This window comes from Ruditapes philippinarum, unplaced genomic scaffold (assembly GCF_026571515.1).
Source record: "Ruditapes philippinarum isolate M1 unplaced genomic scaffold, ASM2657151v2 ctg2323_1_1_1_1, whole genome shotgun sequence".
Lineage (NCBI taxonomy): Eukaryota > Metazoa > Mollusca > Bivalvia > Venerida > Veneridae > Ruditapes > Ruditapes philippinarum.
In genome coordinates this window covers 119,127-143,997 of record NW_026865127.1, presented here as the reverse complement: position 1 = coordinate 143,997, position 24,871 = coordinate 119,127, and the positions used below count along the sequence as shown (strand labels likewise).

Sequence of the window (24,871 nt, the reverse complement as noted above, 5' to 3'; positions counted from 1 at the left end):
AATATTTTATTATAGTGACATGTGTATGACAGTTTACAAATAACGAAATTAAATAATTTAACATAACACCCGGCCAATGGACCAATAAGTCACCTGAAACATATATACATTATAATAGTTCACATGAAATTATTATACTGTACACATCATCAATATTACAGGATAAATATTTCAAACGATTAAATAAGGATTTCTTTCTTTTACAATAAGCATTTAACAAGGTATTTAGCAACTTTTTGTGTAAATTTACAACAAGATATTTCATTTTCATATCATCGTTCATCTTCATTAAATCTGCATTCATAAATTGTTCACTAAAACTGTCTACTATGATGTTGTTGTAAAAGGGACATAAGATTAAAAAGTGCTTTTCAACTTCTATTTTATTATCATTTTATTTTTTTATTGTACAAAACAAACAAATTCTCTGCTCTATTGGGTTTCCCTGATATAACAGGAGAAAGCCACACCTTTATTGAGATAACATTGATCTTTCATTTTTAACTGTACATTTAACTGTACATATTTTTCTGTAATAAAATTGTCCTTAAGGGTAACGTAGGTTCGTAACTTCGGTTCTTTTTGTATGTCAGTTTTCCAAGTATCCTTATAATATTGAGTTATGCTAGTCTTAACATAATCTATGCTTATAACGGTTTTGTTCTCAAATGACTGACCAGTTCAATTATGTCATAACTGTTTTAACGTCACTGCACCAATTATTACTGCATTTATTGTAGTTCATGATGAAGACACGTTAAGTAATCCTATTATCATTCAATAAAATGAGCCTATTCCAATATCGTATTATTGATATCCAACGGCGATAGTTACTTGGTAGCCACCCATTGTCTCCAGGTAGTGCAAATTTTGGGGCGAAACGGTGAACACAGAGATAATAGCATATAGCACGGTATTGTATATTGTGTATTGATTGGTAATATATTTATCCCCATACAAAAGCACACTAGTCTAAGATTGGTATCACACATGATTCGAACAGTTTTGTAAATGATTTATATCCACAATCTTTATAGTTATGAATTTTAGAAATAATATTTCCCAATGCACGACCAGCACCTTTTGCCAAAGCTTCACAGTGATATGAAAAATCCCCTTTATCATTAAGAACAACACCAAGATACTTATATCGATCCACTGTTTCGATAATATTTTCACCTACATGGAAACTAAATGTAGTCTGCACAGCACGAGATTTTCTAAAATGCATGCACTTGCTTTTCTCTGTATTTATAAGCACACGCCACTTTTTACACCAGCAATGTAGTACATTTAGCATGGCTTGTAAATTTTCTTCGTTTCCGGCTATCAAACATATATCATCTGCGTATAAGAGAATAGATAGTTTTGTGTCATCGTCGATGCTGACCCCAATGTCAAGGTCGTTTATTTCTTTTACCAGGTCATTAGCAAATATCGCGAAAATTGTTGGCGATAAATTGTCTCCCTGCTTGAGGCCATTGTCACATGAGAACCATTCTGTTAGTTTATTGTTAATACGGACACATGACGTAGATTGAGCATAAATACTTTTTATTGAGTTGTACATTTTACCATCTATGTGATTGAGGAGTAACTTATAGAGCATCATATCTCTATCAATAAAGTCAAAGCACTTTCGCAAGTCAATAAATGCTGTAAATATTTTGTCATTATTACGAACGATGCTATTCAGTGTGAAGACATGATCTTCACATGATCGATTTCTTCTAAATCCATTTTGCTCATCCGCTAAAATGTCATTTTGTTCTAAAAATTTCGTTAAGCGTTTATTCATAAATGAGCTGTACAGCTTACTGACACATGACAACAGGCTAATACCTCTGTAATTCATTGGTAAACGTTTATCTGACGAACTGTCCTTTAAAATTGGACAAATAATAGCTTTTCGCCAGCTAGATGGTATTATGCTGGTATCAAACACTAATTGAAAGAGTTGTTGTAAAACTCCTATAACAGGGGGGAATTTAAGTACACTATAGGGAATTTCGTCATATCCGGTGGCAGATTTTGATTTCGCATGCATAATGATGCTAGTTATTTCATCAATAGTAATATTACTATTCAAAACTTCGCTTTGCTCATATAATGGATCATTCAAATTGTTTTCAATAAGAAGTTTGTGTGTTTTTGCTTGAATGTAATGGTTATCATCAAATGCATCCTGGTCCTGGTTTGAACATGCGTATAAATTCTGAAAGTCTATCCTCCATTTCTCAAATACTATATCCTCATTATTTATCGGGACGCCATTACTATCAATTATTTCAATAGGTATAGCAGTGTCTTTTCTAGGGCCTAAACGTTTTATTTTTTCCCAGAAATCTTTGGGATTGCTTGAGCACATATCTTCAATTTCAGTAGCCATAGTTCTCCTGTATTCGCGTTCACTTCGTCGCAGCACTTTATCAAACTCATTTCTTGATTCAATGTACTCGCGTCGTAATACCGTTTTGATGTGTCGATTCCCTGTGCATTTTAGGAAAATCCGTTCCTTATTGTGCATAATATTCCAAAGTTCTGTTAATGTTTGATTCCAATAAGGTTTTTTGGTGCGAAGTCTTTTATTTGTACATTTTGATGCACTATATTTCGGTATTTGTGATTTCATTTCCGTAATGATAACGTCACATAGATTTTCGTATATCAAGTCAATATCTTGTTGGTTTTCTCGACAGCGTTCAATTTGTGAAATAATTTCTAGTAAAGCTAATCTAGATAACTCGTTATTCATAAAGTCTTCGGGTATTTTGTGTAGCTTAAATCGTGCACTATTAATTTCCGGATATTTTGACTGTTCATGTGTGGGTTGATAGACAGACAACCGTAATTCGGTCAATAGAACGCAATGATCCGGTAAACGTGATCTCACTCCTAATAATCCGTGAAGACTGTATTTTTCAACAATAGAATTGACAGTTACTGTCTGGAAATTTAAACAATTATGAAAAACATCGTGCGGTACACACATATAGTCCACTACTGCTTTACCTTTACGGGATATAGAGGTATAACAAGAAAAGCATTGATGCAAAGCATCAAAGGGCGTCCAAGCAAGAAATGCAGCAAGTGAAGATGAACTAGTACACATATGATGACAAGACATTCTTATAAACTACCAGAAATGTATACCACTTATGAATGAGCGGACGAAAGACATTGTTCATTATGAACTTTGATTGGCATGCTAGAGATTAGAATATTACTTGTTATTTCTTTATGATCGTGGTTATTAATAGCAACGGATATACATGTATGCAATCATTTATAATCCATATGTGTAACGCATGATCAACACGTACCACACATTTGTCCCTTATTATGTACATTGTTATCGCTTTTAGCGAAGACCCCCTTAAGGTATCTGTTCACACTTTAAGTTAGTAAAAATATGACACTGGTTATATTACCATGTTGATCATGTTGAGCATAATTGTTTATTATACAATAATTGTAATATCTATTAATTTTAATTTAAAAAAAAATACAAATTTTATGAATATTGTTTTCTTTTATTCTTTTTGTGTTTTATGTGCCATTTTAATACTGAGTTTTTACTACTCTTTTTTATTAAAATTGTAAAATAAATTTTAAGAATTCAATTGTCATATTGACCGACGATTATAAGTCAAAGCTTAACTGGAAAAAAGTCAGTAAATTATGGTTTATCTTTCAATATATAATATTGTTTATTCTTAAACCATGTACATGTACATTGTATTTTTCTTTATCATTTTTTAAATTATCGATCAATTGAATAATTCATAAAATCTAATTTGTAACTTTGAATAATTCCTCGGCATCTAAACACGGATAACAAATTGAATAAAAAAATTGAATAATTAAATAAAATGTTTCAAAGTTGATAATGTCATTTTAATACCATAAAAAATGTACCTTTTCTCAATTATTGTACATATCACGGATTTATATTACATATAAATCCGTGTACATATTTATTGTTTTTATCTCATATAGATAAAATGAAACATGCTATTGTTGTTTTTTTCTAATTGTAACGATATCAAACATCTACTCCAAAACCGGGAGAGACCGGACAATATAACGTGTGGTACTATTCGCCGGTCACTAGTAAATCCTGGTCAAAATAGACCGGGAGAGACCGGCATTTACCGATAGGAGTGATAAAAAGATATATCTATAAATAGGTTTTTGGAATATTTAGGTCATCAACTGATCATTCTAGGATACATGTACAACAATAACATACCATGACATGATAACCGACTGTGTACTACAAAATGATAAATAAAAAACCCCGAAGAGCGCGATTTATTGACGGAAAAGGTTATTTCATTTGTAAATGTTTGCATTGCGAAAATTCATTGTAACATATCGCGACATTTCATTCTTATTTAATAATCAAGCACCCTCATACCGATCGGAATTTTCGGCTTTTATTATGACCGACTAAAAGGCTCGAGAAGTTGCTGTCGCCCTTTCACAAAATTCGATCTCATTCCATAAGAGCGCCGCGCTTCGGCGCGGACGCCAATTATCATGTGATTCGTCGAATCTACCGTTAAGGACGCAACATTTGGCTTCGTTTAAGAATTCTAGCAACTCATGACCATGCTGATTAATAGATTTATCTATAATTTTTCGTTTAGGAATGGTATCAATATCGTCCAATATGTCGGATAGGGATCCAATACGGGAATTAAAGTCTGCCGCTATAATTATACTGTCTGCCTCACTATTCATGTATATCTGCGCTAGTAAATGTGAATAAAATCCTTGCGCATCGCGACCTCTGGGAGAGTTTTCCGGTGGTAGATAACATGAAAACACTATTAATTCGTAACCTGTTACTATATGTACCAGCTTTAAGCCTAGTATCCCATCTACAGTTTTATCAATAACTGATATATCAAAATTTTCTTGAATACGTTGATGCACTAATATACCTACGCCGCCGGAAGACTTAGGAGCATTTCTATGTATTTCCAAGCGATTAAATCCGTACCAAGTATAATCCTCGACACTTATTACAGATTGATTTGCTAAATGTGTTTCACATATAGAAAATATATCCGCATTCACACACTTTATTAGACGTTGACGTAACTCATTGTTTTCATTAGTCCAACCACACACGTTTAGATGCGCTATTTTAATCAATTCATTAAGCCGGGGTGATTCCTAGTCATTATGTTGTTGTTGTTGTTGTTGTTGTTGAGTTCTAATACGTCCGTTGGCGTCCACACGTAGATCGCATCCTCCGGGTAATTTGCGGAGTATTGTTCTGGCGTTAAGCTCTATTAGGCGTTCGGCGTGAGATTTACTACTCTTAATGTATACAGCTTTGTAGTTCTCCGTGTCTTTTAGTTTCATTTTGTTACTAAGCACCATAATTTTTTCTTCTGTGTTTTGGAAGCTTATTTTCACTAACGGCGGTCTATTATTATATCTGGCCCGGATTCTCGTTGCTCCCGTTATCAACACATTGGATGATACTTGATCGCCTAGACATTTAATGATGTCCTCTGCCTTTTGTATGAGGTCCTCGCCTTCGGTAACAGGTAATCCGGCAACAACAACACAGCGATCAGGGTCATTTAAGGGATTGCCATGCCATGTACTGTTATTCGTGTTGTATGTCTCGATGTTGTTTCCCGAAGGCAAATCTGGTTTTGACTCTATTTTCTCAAGCCGTGATTGCATTGATTGAACCGTTTTAAGTATATGATCGATACGGTTGCTCTCACGAGACAAATCCATTGATAACTCGTCACGTAAGGCCCTGACTTTTGTGTCAATGTTTTCCACTAAATCTGTTTTAAACTTTTCTAGTTTCGACTCAAACATGCGTCTCATACCATCTTGGCTCTTCTGCAGGTCTGACACGGCCGTGAGTAACGTATCTAGCTTTTGGGACATATCATTGTTATTCTGTTTTTGTGTAATGAAATCATTAGGTCCACCTGAGGCCATGTTTCCACATTTAGTTATTATATCCGAATTATTATCTTTGTCGATACTATTAGATAACCCTTGATCTTTAATGCTGTTTGTTTCTTCTTCAAATTCATATAAAACTGAATTTGTGTCTCTAAGGATATCACTTACATTTTTTGTGTCCGATATATTCAAAATATCCAAAATTTCATTTGCCGGGCCTCCGGTCTTTATTTGTTTACTCGCATTTGAAATATCATCCGATTCACTACCACTACTTCCTCGGTTTTTCCTCTTTTTATTATGATTTTTCTTAGTCATATTACTCCATGAACACTATAATGTTACATTTAATTATATTTTCACCATAAAATTCCATTGAAAAATGTTTATTTATCCGTTTTTTTTGTACATGTAGGTTTAATACTAAATTTATTGAACGAGTTGAATAAAATCATATTATGCAAGCCTCTTGTTTTATTCAACGAGTTCAGTAAATATAGTATTGAACCTACACGAATATAATATTCTATTTATCACACATAAAAAATAAGAACGGTAAACTGTTAATAAGAGTTATTTTTATTTGACGCGCCTATAACGCTATGTTTATAGCGCAAATGACGTCACGTCAAAGTGTTATTACACTAGTGTAATATTGTCTAGTGTAACATCATTTTTATTAAATGGCTTTATCACACACCCGTGCCGATTTTGAGAATCCGTAAATATGGTATTGCACAACCGTGCATACAAGATACAAGATACAAGAAACTTTATTTTAAGTCGGTTTACATATTACAAGAAACATTAGCTAATAAGCTATTTACCGACAATAACAAAAGCATAAAACATATTTACTAACATATAACAGTTCTGAAAATAAAAACATATAAAACTATTAGCAGCTTAAGCATGAAATAAGAGTATCAAGGTTAAGAAGAACTTTACAATAAGATGGTAAATTAAGGCATAGTTTGATGATATGCACAGTACATATTGTATTAAAGGTATTAACAGTTTCTGAAAGTAATAAATGACTGTAGTCTAGAAATTTAAGTATGATACATATAGCAATGTGAAATAAATGAAAATAATAATAAAAAATTAATAAGATAGTAATAGTTATAGGTTAACATCTACAATTTATAAATACGTAATTGAAGGTTTCCTAAAAAAATATATAAATAAATAAATAGATGAAATTAAACTTACTTATAAAAGTGCATAAAAATTTATGATAGAACTAATACAGCATAAAAAAGAAACAAGATAAAGCACATACAGTGTAAACAAACAAAGTTAACTAAAATTAAGTTGCATGCACAGCCTAATGGAATGGGAATAAGGAGTTTTAATATGAAAAAAGCATACAAACACAACAAAGATTCAACTAGCATAAATACAAGGGTTTAAAGAAAAAATTAACACACAACATATAATCAAAGCATCATAGCAAACTAAAAGGGATGCACAAAAGCAAAGCAAACAAACAAAACATGTAGTCTAAGCATTTACATAAATTAAAACTAAGCAGAATAAACAAACACATAGCAAATTTACAAGCACATAGCACATTTACAGCTTGGGCCACTCCAGACCTGGATCAGTCTCCCAAACTCTTTGTAATTTTCAACCTTGCGGATGTCATTAGGGAGACTGTTCCATATCTGGGCACCTTCAAACTTAAAAGAATTCTTACCGTATGTTACTGTTTTGACCCTTGGGACATTTACACTTTTTTGATACCTAAAAGAATAATTGGAATTTTTAAATTGAATTAAATCATTTATATATGGTGGTGATTTTCCGTACAGGCATTTAAACACTTCTTTGGCTATTATTTTAATTCTTGACAAATGTAAAGTAGGCATATTAACTTTTTTTAATAATGTGTCATATGAAGAATTAAAATCATTAAATACTATTTTTAGAGCTCTATGCTGGAGTTTTTCAAGTTTTTCTGTGTTTGTTTTGGAGCAAAAATGCCAGACAAGGGGACAGTAGTTAAAATTAGATCTGATAAAAGATTTGTAAATAAGAAGAAGACATTCTGAATTTAAAAATTTCCTAATTCTTAAGAGCACATTTTTTTAATCATCGACCAAACCCCATGTTTTGACGTGACGTCATTAACGTTATACAAACATAGTGTAAAGACGCGCTAAATGTTAGTGTTGCACTATAGGCTCGTCAATGAAAAGTGACTCTTATTCACTTTCAACGGTCTTTATTTGGGTATGTGATAAATAGAATATCAAATTCGTGTAAGTTCAATACTGGATATATTGCACTCGTTGAATAAAATAATATTATGCTCGCCAGAGACTCGCATAATATAATTCTATTCAACTCGTGCAATAAATTCAGTATTGAACTTACACTCATTTAATATCCTCTATTTGCATTCGAATTTCGGCTTTACGTCGGCAAAATACCCGAGTATCCGACAATCATACTAATAGCAGCGGACACATGTTACTAAATTGGGTTTTGTGGAATTTAGACTGTAGCTCTCAGGATTCAGCCGGAAATTCCGAGTTTGAGTTGGAAAGAGCATTTACATTAGCACTAATACCTGCGGACACTTTGGGACAATTATGCAGTACCTGTACAAGTTATAGCACATTTTGAGCGAGTAATTCAGTATCAGTACCAGTTTTTGAAAAATGAATGCAGTGTCAATTTTACATGTCTGATTATGACCCAGCTATGTGAGGGGCCAGTTACACAGACGGTCGGTCCCAAATCGGTCATTTAATTTTAAATTTACTCGCTGTTATGATCGGTTGCCATGCGGGATTTTTTTCTAGTTTTCTGTGTAAACGGCCATCGGTGACAGAAAGCAAACTCAAACGGGGTTTGGTCGATGATTAAAATGCTGAAATACTATCGGTTTTCATCGTTTGTAAATCGGAGCTAAATCGGGCGTAACGCTGATTAATCGGTGTTTGATAGCTAGTCATCATTGGTTAAACACTTTCCGTCAGATATAGCCGGTGATTCATATTTGGTTATCTTTGTCCGATCGGCGATATCGGTGATTAAGAGCTTGCAAATAGGTTGCTGTCGGTTATTTGTAAAATATTTTCACCGATTGAGAATTTTAAACATGTTTAAAAATCCCAATCGGTAATTTTTCACCGATGAAACTTATCTTTCCCCAATAGCAGTTGATAGGTGGAAAACAGGTGACCAATAGGTGATGTCGGTGTTAAACACGTTGTCATCGGCTCACTACATAATTTGGCTAAAAAAACTACCGATCAATCGATGGCTCTGTGTAAATGGGGTGTGAGGGAAGCACCTTAACCACATATAGGCACGACTTCTTCAACTTATAAATTTATGTCAAGGAAAATTACGGAAATAACAAGGAAATTAAGATAGAAATACTTGTGTTCACTATTCTCGAAATTAAAATGCTATAGATATGAATCTTGTTATATAATTATGATGTTGGTGATTTTCCAAAAACAACTTTAAGCCACATTATGCTTCAGATATGCTTTTTATTTCTCAAAATATTAATATTTTTGGTGTACTGTAAAAAAGCAGACAACATATCCTAAGGGTGATTATGCAATATTCAAGTAGATATACTGGAACCTCCCAACTAGAAATATCCAAATATAAAGAAATTATAAAAGTAACACAAACACAATGATAATGCTGTGCTGAACCGGAAATATAGCCTCACAGATTAATGTAACGTTACGTGGCATTTTTTATAAACGATATTAAACAAACAATATCTATCAATTTGATGTTGTGCTTATGACGACACACACATATTACTGCTTTAAACGGTGCTATGGGATGTGAACGTTGACATAAACATAAATATTGGCATCCACAAAATGATGTCTGTTGCATTTTGTAACCGTAAAAAGAATTGTAAATCATGAAATACGTCTTGTAAACAGTAGATAATGTATTAAATCGAACATACATAATTATAAATGATATATCCAAGTCATGGAACAATGTACAATACGCGGAATAGAATGTCAAACATTGATTTAAGAATGAATAACAACAGTAACCTGATATGACTAAGTTCTATATTCATTAAGGGTGTAACGGTTTACCGGTATACCGATATATTGCAATATGAAAAATAAATTTCGTACCGCGGTACGATTTTTGGAAAACCGGTATTTTATAAAAATCATAATTTTCAATTAATTGCCTTCTAATTTTGTACAAATTTCACATAAAATCTTTAATTGGCGAATCTTGTTGGCGCCAACGTAAGATAAAAGTATCCGACAACTAGTACACTTAAAAGTCAATAAGCGGCTGCATAATTTACATAAGCGGCCCAGATGTGAAAAGGGCACACGCGACTAGTTTTGTGTTTATCAAAATTGTTGTGACACTTTACTTTCTATTTATTCCTTACATTTTTATTAAGTTTCTACTAAAAATATATACATATAATAATAATATATAAATGTTACTCCATCTTTACATAACATATTCACGACAATACGTATTGCGCTTCAGCAAAATGGCAATATATTGCAATACGGTTTTTGCTGTATTGTTACACCCCTAATATTCATTGTAACATAAATTCATGACTTAGACATATTATGTACTGAACGACTTTGTTGTAATAACCAGAAACAAAAAAAAAAACATCAATTCTGATTCATTAGTATTATTATAGAATAAGATGGCATTAATTGATCAATAGTAACGTTAGCCCGATAGTAGTAGTTTTCCGCCTTAGGAGTCTGAAACAATACGAGGTAAGTGTTGACTAAGCTGTTTGAATGACCGTTTATATTTTTTCAACACGAACTAGGAAGATTATAATATAATTATTGTAAAACGCATGACATTGTATGTGCACGTCTTCAATTATGATTCTCGTATTGAAAATAAACAACAGGTTTATCGTGAACAAAATACCTCGAAATTAGTAAAGATTACAAACACGAAATGGAAATTTTCAAATTAGAATTACAATGTATTTGTTTTTATTCAAGCTACATATGTAATACTTCACCGTGGTGCAGAGGTAGCGCGCTCGTTTAGGGTGTGAGAGGCCAAAGGTTCAAATCCTAGTCGAGGCAACTTTTTTGTGTGTGTCTTTTTTAAGGAAGTAGCCACGATATGCAAGGATAAAGTGTGGCTGTCATTTTTTGATGCAACTCTAGTCATGCAAAATTCCTTATGTATCAATCTCAAACTGTTATAGACGCAGTCGTTGCGTAAGATTAATTATAGTATATAAAAATAAACTTATACAGGAAAATACATACAGATAGGCAGTATGATTTGGATTGCAAAGATCAGAAAATACCACAGAGGTTGCAGCCCTTTGATTTGACAAGCTGTCAGCCCGTGTTAAATATAGATAAAATAAAGATAAGATACACAATTACAATTTTAATGTTTATGCTTCGTTGTATATTTCAGAATAATGTTATAAATGAAAAGTCCGGTTTGAAGAGAACACATAGCATAGGCGCTGTTCATGGCCCGACACCTACAGAATGCCATACCGAAATCAAGATACAACCGTCTCAGGACATTTATACAATATTCCCTGATATTGTCATTGAAAATAAGTCAACGTCAATCTGGAGAAAATATTCCAGCAAGAAGAAAACTGAATTTGATCACGAATACATTGAAAAGGAACTAGACCAAACTAACGAAATTAACAGCGAATATAACAAAGAAAATAGTATGCAAAAAGACGATTTCCTGGTGAAGTCTGACGACAAAGAGGAAAGTGACATGTCGCAGACAAACACGATTCGTGAAGAGAATCTCGAAATGAAATATAATTTTTTAGACACTCCAGGTGTAATTGCACAAAATAAAGAAAATATCGTAAGAGAGAAAAATTGTTAAAATACATTAGAAGAACTTACCTCCGAGGGCATTAATTGAATTGCATAAAGATCCTAGCAAGATGTTGATTACAATTTGTGTCACAAGATCATAAAGATTGAAATAGCTGCACTACTAATCTATGTATCCGGATATACATCTGGCAAAAAACAATTGTTCAAATAGTGTGTGTGGTTCTTTTTGTAATGGAGTATTAGTAATGAAGGGCAGCGCACAAATAGTTCTATTACATGTTATTAATCATGTTTCACAACGAAGACAGCTTTAAATCTTTGGTGGTTAAAAACTTTAGAAAGAGAAAATGAGTTTTATAACGTTAAATGGTGGTTTTTGGGCATGTTATAGAAGCATATTACCTGAAGAAAGATGCTCTGTATCTAAAATTATTTGTGAATAAAGTAGCAAACTGTAAACAAAGTTAGACTTTCAGAAATACTAGATCACAATAACTGAACAAATTGCTTAAAAGCAACAAAGGCAAAGGATGGCAAACGAGTCAACTACAACAGGACAAAAAAAGGCTTTTGAGAAATAAAAATAACAGCATTTCTGGGGCATAATTGGCCTTTAAGGTGTATATAATTGTATATATTTTGTACTGTTGAAATGTTATGTATATAAACAATACACAAATAATAATTAAACGCTATATTTTTTGTGCCTTCACACAACACCAGCCCAGAGTGCTAGTGTGGATCACACAAGGGCAACATAACTTAACAGGGTTCCAAATCTCTATTACATGTATATCACTTTATTTCAACCTGTTTATGAACTACACTGGAAATGCAATATAAAACGAAAAACTGACCAAACAAATTTTATTTTCAGTATTAATGCTCCCGTAAGAACAGAAAATTGTTAACATTAAAATAAATAAGATAAATAAGATATTTTTTGAAGCTGCCGAATATCATTTGGCAGTAAGCTAGCCTTGCTATTCAACAACAATGAGCAAGGACTTTTTCTCATTTTAGCAGTCAGTTTTTGGACAATATAATTAAGCAAAATAATATTCCTTAAGGAGATATTTTCTTACTTTATGCTCTTCATATATTTGATATAATCTTAATTAAGTTCAAGTGTTTTTATGTCCTTTCAAAATTCACTGTGATGGGACATTGTTACGTTATCCTATGTAATCCTAGGCAAACAATAATCCCGAATAAAATTTGCATATACAGGGGCATAACTATTATTAACGACCTAATAACAGAAACAAGAGTGATCAGTAATCACATGTGTCATCTGATGACAATTGCATGTTGTAGCTACTGAGAAGCAGGGACACAAAAACGCATCAAGGCGCATAACTCAGCCAAAAATCATTCAACCTAAACAACCTGTGTAATATGCACAACTACTTGAGCTATTGATCAATCCTGTAAAAATTCACTGAAATTGAATTAAGTGTTCTGGACAAAATTTAAAAATAAAATCATGAAAGGGCCATAACTTGGAGAAAAAAAATCATTGAACAGGAAACTGCTGACCATATGCACAGCTAAACTTGGTACTGATCATTCCTGTAAAATTTGGATGAAATTGCACCAGTTGTTTTTGAGGAGTAGTCCTGTCAAGTTTAGTGAATGACGGACAGACAGATGGACAGAGAAGTGATCCTTATATGTCACAGCTACTCTGTAGCAGGCAACACAAAAATCAAACCTGTGTTTTGATTATATACTTACATGCTTAATATAAACACAATCATTGAAATCCTTCAAAAGTTATAGTACAGAAACAGAATGTCTACCGACAGATGGGTGCATGACAAATAGGTACTTATATGCTTACTCAATTGTTCTGCCAATAGTTCTTTTAGCCATATAAACATCTTACTGAATAATTAGAATCAAAATATTTAATGTTACAGAAACCATCCTTATCAGCATAAAATTTCACTAACATTGAACTTTGCCTACAGTTTCATTTCAAACTAAAGATACGGTTAATGGCAAACATTTTAATTGAATATGTCTTGGGGTAAATATAAAGGTATAATGTAGATATTCATGCATATCTAGTGAAGACCTTGAAATCTGTATATTCATTTCGTTTATTCTGACAATCAACAATAAACAAACCTCAAGTAGAATCATTTTAAACTACACATTATTAAAAGTCAATTTTAGTCATATTTTTATCAACTGTCTCAACAAATTTTGGGTCCTGTTCCACTCGAGATTTTCTCCAAAAGTTGAACTTTGTCTTCTTTGATGTTTGTGTCACAGGTTGGCTGCTTGCTTCTGGGGACTCAAACTGTAATGGTACAGGTTAAAGTTGAACAAGAGATGTTTGTAAAACATGAAATTTCTCACAAATGGTTAACTAATTTGTCATGTTTCTAACCTACCCACTAAATTTGAAGGTCAATGACATGTCATAAACATGTTTGTTTTTTAAATAAATAATTCAAGTATTTATAAAACATGTAAAGTCTTTTTCTTACATTTTTAATATTTATTTCCAGTTTCAAGAAATTTTCTGGGTATATCTTACACATATTTTTGCTGAATAATATAACTTGCTTTGTGAAATCATGGAAAAATTTAGTTATTGCAGCATACAGCTAATTTATTGATGTATGAATAAAATTAGTGTGACCATTTATGAATTTCAAGCACTGTTGGAGCATCACACTATATAAGCCGCGTCACGACAAAACCAACATAATGGGTTTGCGACCAGCATGGATCCAGACCAGCCTGCGCATCCGTGCAGTCTGATCAGGATCCATGCTGTTCGCTTACAAACCCTATAACAAGTAGAGAAACTGATAGCAAACAGAATGGATCCTGATCAGACTGCGCGGATGGGCAGGCTGGTCTGGATCCATGCTAGTCGCAAACCCATTATGTTGGTTTTGGTGTGACATGGCTCATATGATGTATTCTGGTACATTCCGGAAGAGAGCCTAAATGCTTACATGCTAAAATCTTGCCTTTTTATCCACCAAAAATGCACTTTAAGACAGCTAATGTATCTCTCATATCAATTAAATATATACAATCATGATTAAAAATGTAAGAATCACCTAATAAAGCAATATTTTATCTGCTTAGTGATCATGATTTCTGTCAAGGGTCTAGAGGTACTGATCCAACACCATATTAAGGGTTAAATCCAATATAAATAAACAGTAAAAGTGATCAAAAGAAAAAAATATAGTAGTGACCCAAAGATAAGTACCTGTGTGAGATCTATATTTGGTGTAGTTTCACAGACCATAGCTAGCACCATTACAACCCATATCACCATGACGATATAGATACTACCAGCAGCTAGCAGTTCAAACGACTCCTCATAGTATCCTAGTATGATAGTTAGTCCCACAGCTTGAACAAAACACAACACTAGGTTACAAACAATCTGAAACAAACCAGATAATTATTTACCTTTGTCTCATCTGGGAGATAAGCAGAATTAGTGGACCATTATTCTGCAGGGCTTGAATTTAGCACTCCCAAACTAGCAAAATGCAAGTCAAAATAGAAAAATACCAGAAACTTTTCTTTACACTCACACACTTTTGTTAGTGTAGCAGATACATGTAGTTAATGAACATGCATGTAATTGATATAAACTTTGTAAAAATAAATGAAATTTCAACAAAAAAATTATTTTCAAAGGTAATTCATATGACATACACATGAGCAATTGTACAGCAGACAAATAAAGATATTACATAAGCATCATGTAGTATAATAGTAAATACTATGTTGTAACTAGAACTCCGCGAGTCGGATGTGTCGCCTTGTGAACAATATAGTTTAGGAGAAATGGCCAGGACAAAAATGAAATATGAAAATAAACAAAGGGCAATAACTCAAAAAATAAGAAGGGCAGTGTACTGGTTCTTGTGCACTGCACTTCTTCTTAATGAGATCTATCATCCTATGAAGTTTCAAGTCCATAGCTTTTATACTTTAGGAGAAATGGCCCGCACAAAAATAAAGTATGAAAATTAACAAAGGGCAATAACTCAAAAATTTAAAAGTGCAGAGTACCAGTTCTTGTGCACTGCACTTCAGGTCATTATAAGAAGCATGCATAAAAAGTTTGAAGTCAATCCGACTTATAGTGACTGACTTATGCTCTAGACAAGCTTAAGGGGATGCCGACGCCGACAACGATGCCTACAAAAGTAACCCCTATATGTCGCCTTTTTCAAGGTGACACAAAAATGCAAGTTCAATTTAGTTTTTCCAAGTTAGAATTTCTTGTACTTACAACAAAAATGTGCAAGTAGAAAAAAATTAAAATCTAGCCCTGACTTATTATCCAATTATAAATATAAAGAAATTATTCTGTACATGTAGAGCTGGCTGTTTTGTCAATCAATGTTTATGATGTACATACAGGATCACTGTAATTTCCAAATGTACCTGTCATTTTAAACCACCTGTGAACATTTAAGACCATCATCCTTCATAGACATTATTCTTTTATCAATTTAGGCATTTGCTTTAAAATTTTTATGTTCTGAGTTAAAAACAGACACAAACAGTTTTATTATGTACAAATGTACCATAAAATATTATCCCTTAATATACGGTAGATAAAATATGAAGATTTTGTTGGTTATCATCAAACAGGAAAAACTTTGAAAAGAACTAAGCTTCATAATCTATTATAACAATAAAACATTTAACAATATGAAATAATTTTAAAGGGTCATCAGGCAATTTAGATTCAAAATTGTAATAAACTATCATTTGTTTGGTTAATTATAATGTGCATATTGTAAAAATACTACCAATAAAAAATATCACAAATATGTACTTACTTTCACATTTGTTCTATATCTTAATGAACTAACATTTATGGTATTTTAGGATTTTTCATATCATGTCTCTAAATTGCCAGTGATTTATACATGTATTAAAAAATCAAATAAAAAATATAAAAAAGGAACACACAATTGAGTTGTACCTCAAAAAAGATGTGAACGTTGAAATTTGGATGAACCCAGTAGCATGACCTAAACAAATGTTAAAACTCTCTATAAGAATAACATTTACACAATGTACATATTTCAGTATATTGTAACAGAACACATTTTAGTTACATTGTATGTAAGCCAGTACTAAATAAATAAAGTTTCTTGCTCAAGGTAAAAATTGCTTGCCTTGGGTTTCCTTTTTTTTTAGATTACTTGACAGCCTAGTTTATCATTTGGCTTCACCATCACATACAAATGCTAAATTGTCTTAATCAATCGTAAAACAAATGTTGACTATATGATATCTATATTTATGGGATCCTCAAAGACATGATATGAAATATTATCTATTATGTAGAATTTCTAATTCATCATTAATATAGACATACATATTAAGAATACTAACATTTTCTATATCACGATATGTTCCCAATTAGGCTAGGATAACAACCTGTTATTTATATAGATTTACATTATTTATACAGAAACATAAATTTATTCATGCATAAAAAATAGAATTTAAAGAAATATATAATGTATATAGTAATGATATATTACCTATATGGTCGTAGAACAATAATTGCCAGCAAGTAACATATAGACATTCCCAGCTGTGTAACTATCTGAATAAATCCACTGTCCACATGAAAAATCACAATATATCATTATAGTATGATATTAAAATGTATAAGCACAATGCAAACTAAGCTGGTAGACAATATTATATAAGTTTGATATCATCCATTCTATACTGATTCAAACTGGTATTTCTGAATAAGAGATTTATTTGACAACTAGCTAGTGTACTGTTCAGATCTAACTACCATTTGTTCAGAAAGTGGACAATCTTCATAAAATGTGTCAGCCTACAGCTACTTTCTCCTTAATAAACTAACAATCATCTCTTGTCACTTTCAAGAAGAAACTCAGATTTATTCTTAGGATTATACTCAGTCAATATCACAGAAATTAACTGAAGGTATATTATAATATATTAAGCAGAAACATGTGACTGTGTCAGTAGAATAAATTCTTATATTACAAAATATGTTTGAGGAAAGATTACCTGAATGGATAAGCTTCTGTAATAACGATGGCAACAAGTTTCCGGCGCAGTGATATAGCTTCCCAGTAACAATATCTGTCCTTGTAAGACTCGTACACTGGACTGTAAAAGGAAATCAATGTAATATACAGACACTGAGGGTAAATCTTTAAACATCCCTGGTTGTTACCAGAATATAACATTTTTAAAAGCAAAATTCTTAAACTAAAGAGGAGATAACTCTTTAAATAAAGATGCTTTACTTATGAAGATTGTCATGACACATAATTTGAGTGTAACAAAGAACAATTATCTTATCTCTATTGTTTTCTTAGGTGGAAAGACAGACGGACGAAGGGTAAATATAACCATGAAAGAATCTTTTATGGATGTTGTTGGTATTAAGTGTAAGATACATTGATCCGATTAAACATATATTTTTATATTGCAGATAATAAACTGTTCTAGAATACAATATTATTATTCATTATATTAATGTTCATACTAAATCACTTTATCAACACATTCTTTTCAAGCAATATTTTGTTAGAATATCAAAATTATACATTTTTATCAAAGTTTGAAATACATTTGGAAACTGCCCAGCGTAGACCAATATAGGGTTAACGCACGTTTTTCCGTGTTATAACGTCTGCAGAGTCCCGAGGAACGGTTGGTGCCCGAGCCCGGTAGGGCGAGGGCTCCAACAGTTCCGAGGGACTCTGCAGACTTTATAACACGAAATAAACGTGCGTTGACGCTATTATAGCATAAAATTTTCAAACAGATTTGTGATGTATAGTTTATACAAAAACACAATTACATTAAATTTCTTGTGCTTGGACGGTATTTATCCAATTCTATGTTTTACGTATGCGTTTCATTTTTCCGGGGCCAACAACTTGGAAAAATTCTCGGAACCGAACGAAATTTTGAATTTTAATTGATTTAACAAAGCTTGGCCTTTGGAGATTTATTATCTCAAGAAAAAAACACGTTTACATTACTCTAACCCTCTACCCAAGACAAAACATGATCCTCAGAAATTCTTAGAATGATTTCAGATTGATGAGTGACATCAGAATCGGTTTATTTTTTTCAAGCAAACAAGTTTATAAAAAAATCAGGCACTAAGCATTATTCTTTCAAAGAAATATAAAGAGCATTAATCAATATTAACATAAATAAAAACATTTTCTCATATTAATTTTGTGTTATCTAGTTTTGTAAGTTAATCGGAGTTTTAAACTGAATGACAGGTAGATTCTACTGTATTTATTTACATTGACAACTGTCCGTTTCTTAGAAAGGGCGACAACCAAGATTAGCACCGATGTCTATACGCCGTTTTTTTCCGGCATATTTACTTGAATATGCGACTGAGGCCCTCGAATCAATAAATTTCAATATAACAAGAGCGCATGACTCTTTGGCAAACAGGCAAAATCGTCATTTTTTGTTTGTTTACTGGGCCCTGTATGTATTGCGCATAGGTGAAACCGGGCTATAACAAGAGCGCGTGACTATGTTAACACATGGTTTTGGTCCCGTTATAACATGGGCAAAATAGGGAAAAATAGCCGATTTTATGCTATAATCAACTTTAAAGCAAAAAATTCCTTGCTGTTAAAGTCATGCAATAGCAGTAACGGTGATAAATAATGCAAAATTAGTCAATAATGGAACAAAACATGTAAATTATTACTTGAGTCTTGATTCTTTTTATTTTTCTTAAAATCTTCATACATTTTTCTCAAGTTTGATTTTCTTGAAATATTTTGACTCATCTGGAGGCGTGCAGCTTTAAATCATTGCAGTTTACAAAATAAACCATTGCAACAGTTGAAAATTATAGCAGGAAAGATTAGTGCCTTAATTAAAAAAGTTTAGGAGCAAGATATGTACTATTTATCTAGTTTCATGGAAAATGAGTATATAAACTATATAGTATTTTATGACACATTATTTTGGAAATGATCAGGCAGCTATGTGTTGGAGAGTAGCTTTAAAGTTTAATGACATATTTGAATCTATACAAAAATGTGTACCTATACAGCCTCCATCTGCTATAAAGTAAATCCCATTTCTTCTGTCTTAAGGTGAAGAAAATCAACAATGGTGGAAGAACAAGTCCCATAAATACTAGGTATATACCAGCAAAGAAATGTATAGTCTGAAATATATATAACTGAGCAATAAATATTAAAATTTTTGATACACATATATGATAAAACAAACATTATAAAAGATTATTAAACATTATTCTGCTTGATTTATATAAATGTCAGCAGGCATCTAAATAATTTAATATTCTCCATGATGTCAGAAGTCTAACAAAAAGTATGAGCAGGCACTGTTATGTTTTACCCAGACCACTAAACAGTATATATTAACCATGAGGAGTTTTTTTACAAGCTGACTGTCAACAGTTTACAGTAGACTAGAAGTTTTTTTATTGAAACAATATAATTTCCTTTCTCGTTAAACTGTTATCATTATGTTCTAGTAAAGTACAACAGTATTAGAAAAAGCACACAGTAATTCGGACCTCATAGCATTAAAGTGACCAAAACATTGAATGGACAGCAGCTTTCAGCTTGAGTCTGGCTGACTTATTGGTCACTTTAAGGCTATGAAGCCCTGAGTGCTGTATTTTAGTTCATCTATTTTGCCTACAAGTATATTCTGCAGTATACATTTCAAGATTTGAAATCCTGTCTGAAATCAGACTTAAACACAATACCTAGGTAAAAAATACAACCAGTTACCTGAAACATAAAATCATTGCATGACACATCATTATCCAGAAGAAAGATATTAGTGGTGTGGTCCAAAACAAGCAACTGAAAAATTGACAATTAAATGAAATATTTGATTCTCTATAAATTGCAGAAATTGCAGAACCGTTTCAACATATACCTTTATATTTAGTTGAACATACTTGTGAAAGTTAAATATATTACTTATGTACTAACATCAAATATAGCCAATCTGTTCCATCAATTTTTAGCATTTTAAGCAGAAATTAATAAAGATAGGAAAAAATTTAAAACCCCTTATCTTAACAAAAATCGCCGAATATTAAGCATGCAGAAATTAGTACTTATACAGTATACACATTCTTGTAAGATTATATTGTTACAAAGTCAATGTACATATTTTATTTTGAAATCACAGAGATTCATTTTATTACAGAAGAGGTTAATGGTGTCTTTCAAAATTTCATTGGTGCAGGAAACTAATGTGTCACTTGGCGCATCACTTCAGGCATGAGTGGGCATCTGAGTAGAACCTATGATGTTCTGTCACCAAGATGGATTGATAGCTTCCTCACATGAAAGAATCCAAAGTCCCTGGCGTAGGATTCAAACCCACAGCTGTGAAAAATTCACAAATGACAAAACATCAAAACCCATTTCAGAAGTGGATATTGTATCAGATATATACTTACCGTAGGTATGGTATCTGAGCACATAAATGTCCTGATACATGAGAGAGTGACTGGCATATACATTGTAAATATGATCATGGCAACCAGTCTACGTACAGTAGTCCGTCTCTCCCATCGTCCTACACTCACTTCGGAACCTTTAGAAACATTGCGGGTATTAGACTGCTTCTGAAATATAGATAGCTAAATTTAGTTTTCCGCTAAACCTGAATCAAAAGAAGTGAACATATTTAACAATACATTAATACTGTAGTATTTATTCTGTTTCAAATTGTAAAGATAACGCTATTAAATAAGGCTTTTTATGGTAAAAAGAAATATTCATAGTTGTCTACCTTGTATTGAACAAATGTAATTCAAAATAACACATGACGTTAAAATAACGTCGGATTAATGTTAGATTTTGGTCACGACGTCGGCGACAAAAATACGACGTAAATCTGACGTTAAAATACCGATGTCTAATAGACGTTTCTTTTTGACGTCGTACTAACGTTTGGTTCTGGTCGGTGTCCTGACGGTAGGTAAAAAAATAACAAAAAATAATCCTTATTCGCTGTTGTAAACATTTAAACTTTTTTCAAATGTTATTTGGATTACAAATTAAGTGTTCTTATATAAATACAGACCAAGATCGCGGCGCTGCAACCTAATAAAACATATAGGTGGCGCTGTATATAGGCAAGTTACATGAATTATTGTTATGAAATCTATTTATAGCCACAGATCTGTTTACAAGTTCCAATCATTTAACGTTGTAATATTATCATTTGTGGTACATTATATGTATCAAAATTACGAGTTTTTAATAGTGCTTTAACATTTTATCATAGTAACAGAAAAGGGAAAGAAAACATAATTAACCTATAATTCGAATCTAAAGTCACGTGGATGGAAATTCAAATTCGTAGGCGTTACGTTTTGGCTGTCGGTCAGGAATCGGGATGCATTGATACGTGAATATTATAGATTTTCCTGAACAAAAAGGTCAGTTCAATTTATTTAGATTTATTTCTAGTTTGTATTTGATAAATAATTGCATGATTGCAAGCACTCTTAAATTTAATTATCTTTATTTGAACAGCTGAAGTAAAATGTCACACAAATTCGCGATAATGTCTAATAATAAATCTTTTTAAAATTGACATGTTTTAACTCTGCTTGTGAAGAGTTTATAATATGCCTTTCAGTACTACCAAAGAGAATGCTTAGTTTTCATATTTTGCTTAAACTGTGATGTTTTTGTCAGTTAAAATCTGAGAATTGAGAATGAATTTGTACGATTTCGAGCATTTCGGACCAAGACGTTTCGGTCCCAAATAACCCAAAACGTTCCGGTCCCAAATAACCAAAGACGTTTTGGTTCCAGACATTTCGGCATTAAATCTTTAATTTAAAACTATGAAATATTTAAGACTTCCTTAACTGTTCTTTTTCAAACGTAGAATATATACAGTACATAAGTTATAATATAATTTTCTTTTCAGGTAGTTAAAGTGTTGGACATGCTCTCAAAGGTCGGAGGGACGGAAACACGTGAATATGTAAAAAGAAACATATGAAAGTAAGATTTTTGTAAATTCTATTACATACTTTAATCCATACTAAACTCAGTAAACTGGAGTTTAAAAGCGGCTTTTTAAATGTTCAGCATTTATGTTTACTTTTAATTTTTGTTAAAGCTCTCTTATAAAAAGTTGGCAAAATTGTTCATTAAGTTAAGATAACCATGAAAACATTTTTGCTTGTTATTTTTACATGTTTCATAAATTTCTTTTTTTTCAGTGAAAATGATGTCACACACGCTATTGGGCGCTACAAACGCTACATATCCTCCGGACAGACGAGGGGTGCTGAAAGAAGGTCATATCTTAAAGCATCACAACTCAAAATTCGTGCTAATTCTCATGGATATCTAAAAGTTTAACTTTGTGAAGTAACTAAAAGGCAGCAATTTATACATTACTGACAATAATCAAAGGAGGTCAAAATATGCAAAATGGCACTAAATGTTTTAGAAATGCTGTAGAAATATAGTTAAAGTACTGAAAATCTGTCATCAATTGCTTGAAACATTATTATCAGAATCTTTTAACTTTTCTTAAAATTATAATATTTTCATTATTTTATTTGATAAGGCAAACTTTGATAGAAATGTGCATACATTGTTTTGTTCTTTAATATTTGTACATGTTTTCTTAGTTTCATTTATGTCATTGTTTTTGTAATACTTTTTGTTTTGTAATTAACTTAATATTTTATGTTTTATTTTGTTTAATTTATGAAAATTATTTAACCTTGCAGAATTTACTAAAATTGTATATATCAGCTTAAAATTGCAACTTTAATTTTAAATTAAAAGAGCATGAAACATATCTTTGCTTTTAGTTTTCTGTTATACATTTCATTTGAGGGAAAGTTACTTAATAAAATGAGTTAAATTAAATTCGATCAAATCAGGATTAGCCAGAAAATATTTATGACGTGGTGAAACAAAAAAGATTAGGGGAATGATAAGATGAAGGTCAAAAAAATATCAGATTTAGGGCAGAAAAGGGTTAATATTTAGGTCGGAAAATGGTTAGAAACTGGTTAGATTTAGGTCGGAAAATGGTCAGATTGAGGTCGGAAAATGGTCAGATTGAGGTCGGAAAATGGTCAGATAATGGTCAGATTTTGGTCAGAAAAAGGTTAAATAATGGTTAGATTCTGACGTCTACCTGACGTCAGATTATTACGTCAAAAAAACTTTCAAATCCAACCGTTTTTCCGACCGTCATCCGACGTCAGAACCTGACTTAAATCTGACGTCAGTATGATGTCTTGTGTTTGCTGGGTATATCCTGTGAAGTGTATTGGTATGTGGCAACACAATGAATAATTCAACTGAATTAAGTTACATATGACATAAAGTGTTACAGAATTTGTATTTGTTAATATAAATGTTCATGTTTTGCCAAGACATATTTCAAAATTACCAGAAAAAATGTGAAATTTCATCATTCTCATCTTTAAAGATGTTTTCGGGAGTTTTCATATATAACAAATGCTACTTTACAGTTATAATTCTGCCTAAATGTCTCTATGTTAACTCCCGAAAACGTATTGTAAGAATGTATCACTATTCAAATAAGGGATTTCATGTGCCTTTGTCACACATGTGCTAAAGATAACAGTATTAGGCAGAGTTAAAGACACTAGTTCCTCTTATTGGCTGACAGAAGCAGAAGTTCCTCCGATTGCCTGACAGAAAACAGACAATTTTTCAAAGTAGCCATTTATTACAAAAGTTTATAATAGTTTATGTAAATCAGCCAAATTGATATGTAGTCATAAGATTTTATACAGATGTATAGAAAATTTAAAATACTTGTTTTAAAAAGCCAAAAAAGCTGAATATAAAATTACATAAATGTAAATCACTACAATACCCAATTTTTTAACCATGGGAGGCAAATGCATTACAATCTATCATTTAATCAGAGGATTGTTTCTGGTATACTAAAAAGGTTTTTAAACAAAGGCACCTAATACAATTTCGTTGAAAATAATCACTGCAGATAGTTCTTACACCAGCTGACGGTACAGACTGGAATATCTAGCTTGAAGGTAACTATTA

At 32.1% G+C, this 24,871-nt stretch overlaps 1 protein-coding gene and 1 long non-coding RNA gene across 3 annotated transcripts in view; one reads left to right on the top strand and one right to left on the bottom strand.

The window, feature by feature from the left end:
- Positions 1–12,618: 12,618 nt before the first annotated feature.
- LOC132727936 (uncharacterized) overlaps positions 12,619–24,871 on the bottom strand; it is a 44,568-nt gene continuing 32,315 nt past the window's right edge. For both annotated transcript variants that reach the window (XM_060713534.1, XM_060713535.1), the window contains exons 7-14: positions 21,253–21,420; positions 20,570–20,644; positions 19,850–19,974; positions 17,823–17,924; positions 17,315–17,392; positions 16,747–16,795; positions 15,004–15,183; positions 12,619–14,073 (exon numbers count right to left, since the gene is read on the bottom strand). In XM_060713534.1, coding sequence (XP_060569517.1) covers positions 13,930–14,073; positions 15,004–15,183; positions 16,747–16,795; positions 17,315–17,392; positions 17,823–17,924; positions 19,850–19,974; positions 20,570–20,644; positions 21,253–21,420 — 921 coding nt within the window. In that variant the 3' untranslated portion in view covers positions 12,619–13,929. The remainder of the gene's footprint in view (positions 14,074–15,003; positions 15,184–16,746; positions 16,796–17,314; positions 17,393–17,822; positions 17,925–19,849; positions 19,975–20,569; positions 20,645–21,252; positions 21,421–24,871) is intronic.
- Positions 22,107–24,092, top strand: LOC132727937 (uncharacterized). Its single transcript, XR_009625414.1, has 3 exons — positions 22,107–22,239; positions 22,740–22,816; positions 23,038–24,092. It is a non-coding gene; the product is annotated as an uncharacterized LOC132727937 (long non-coding RNA).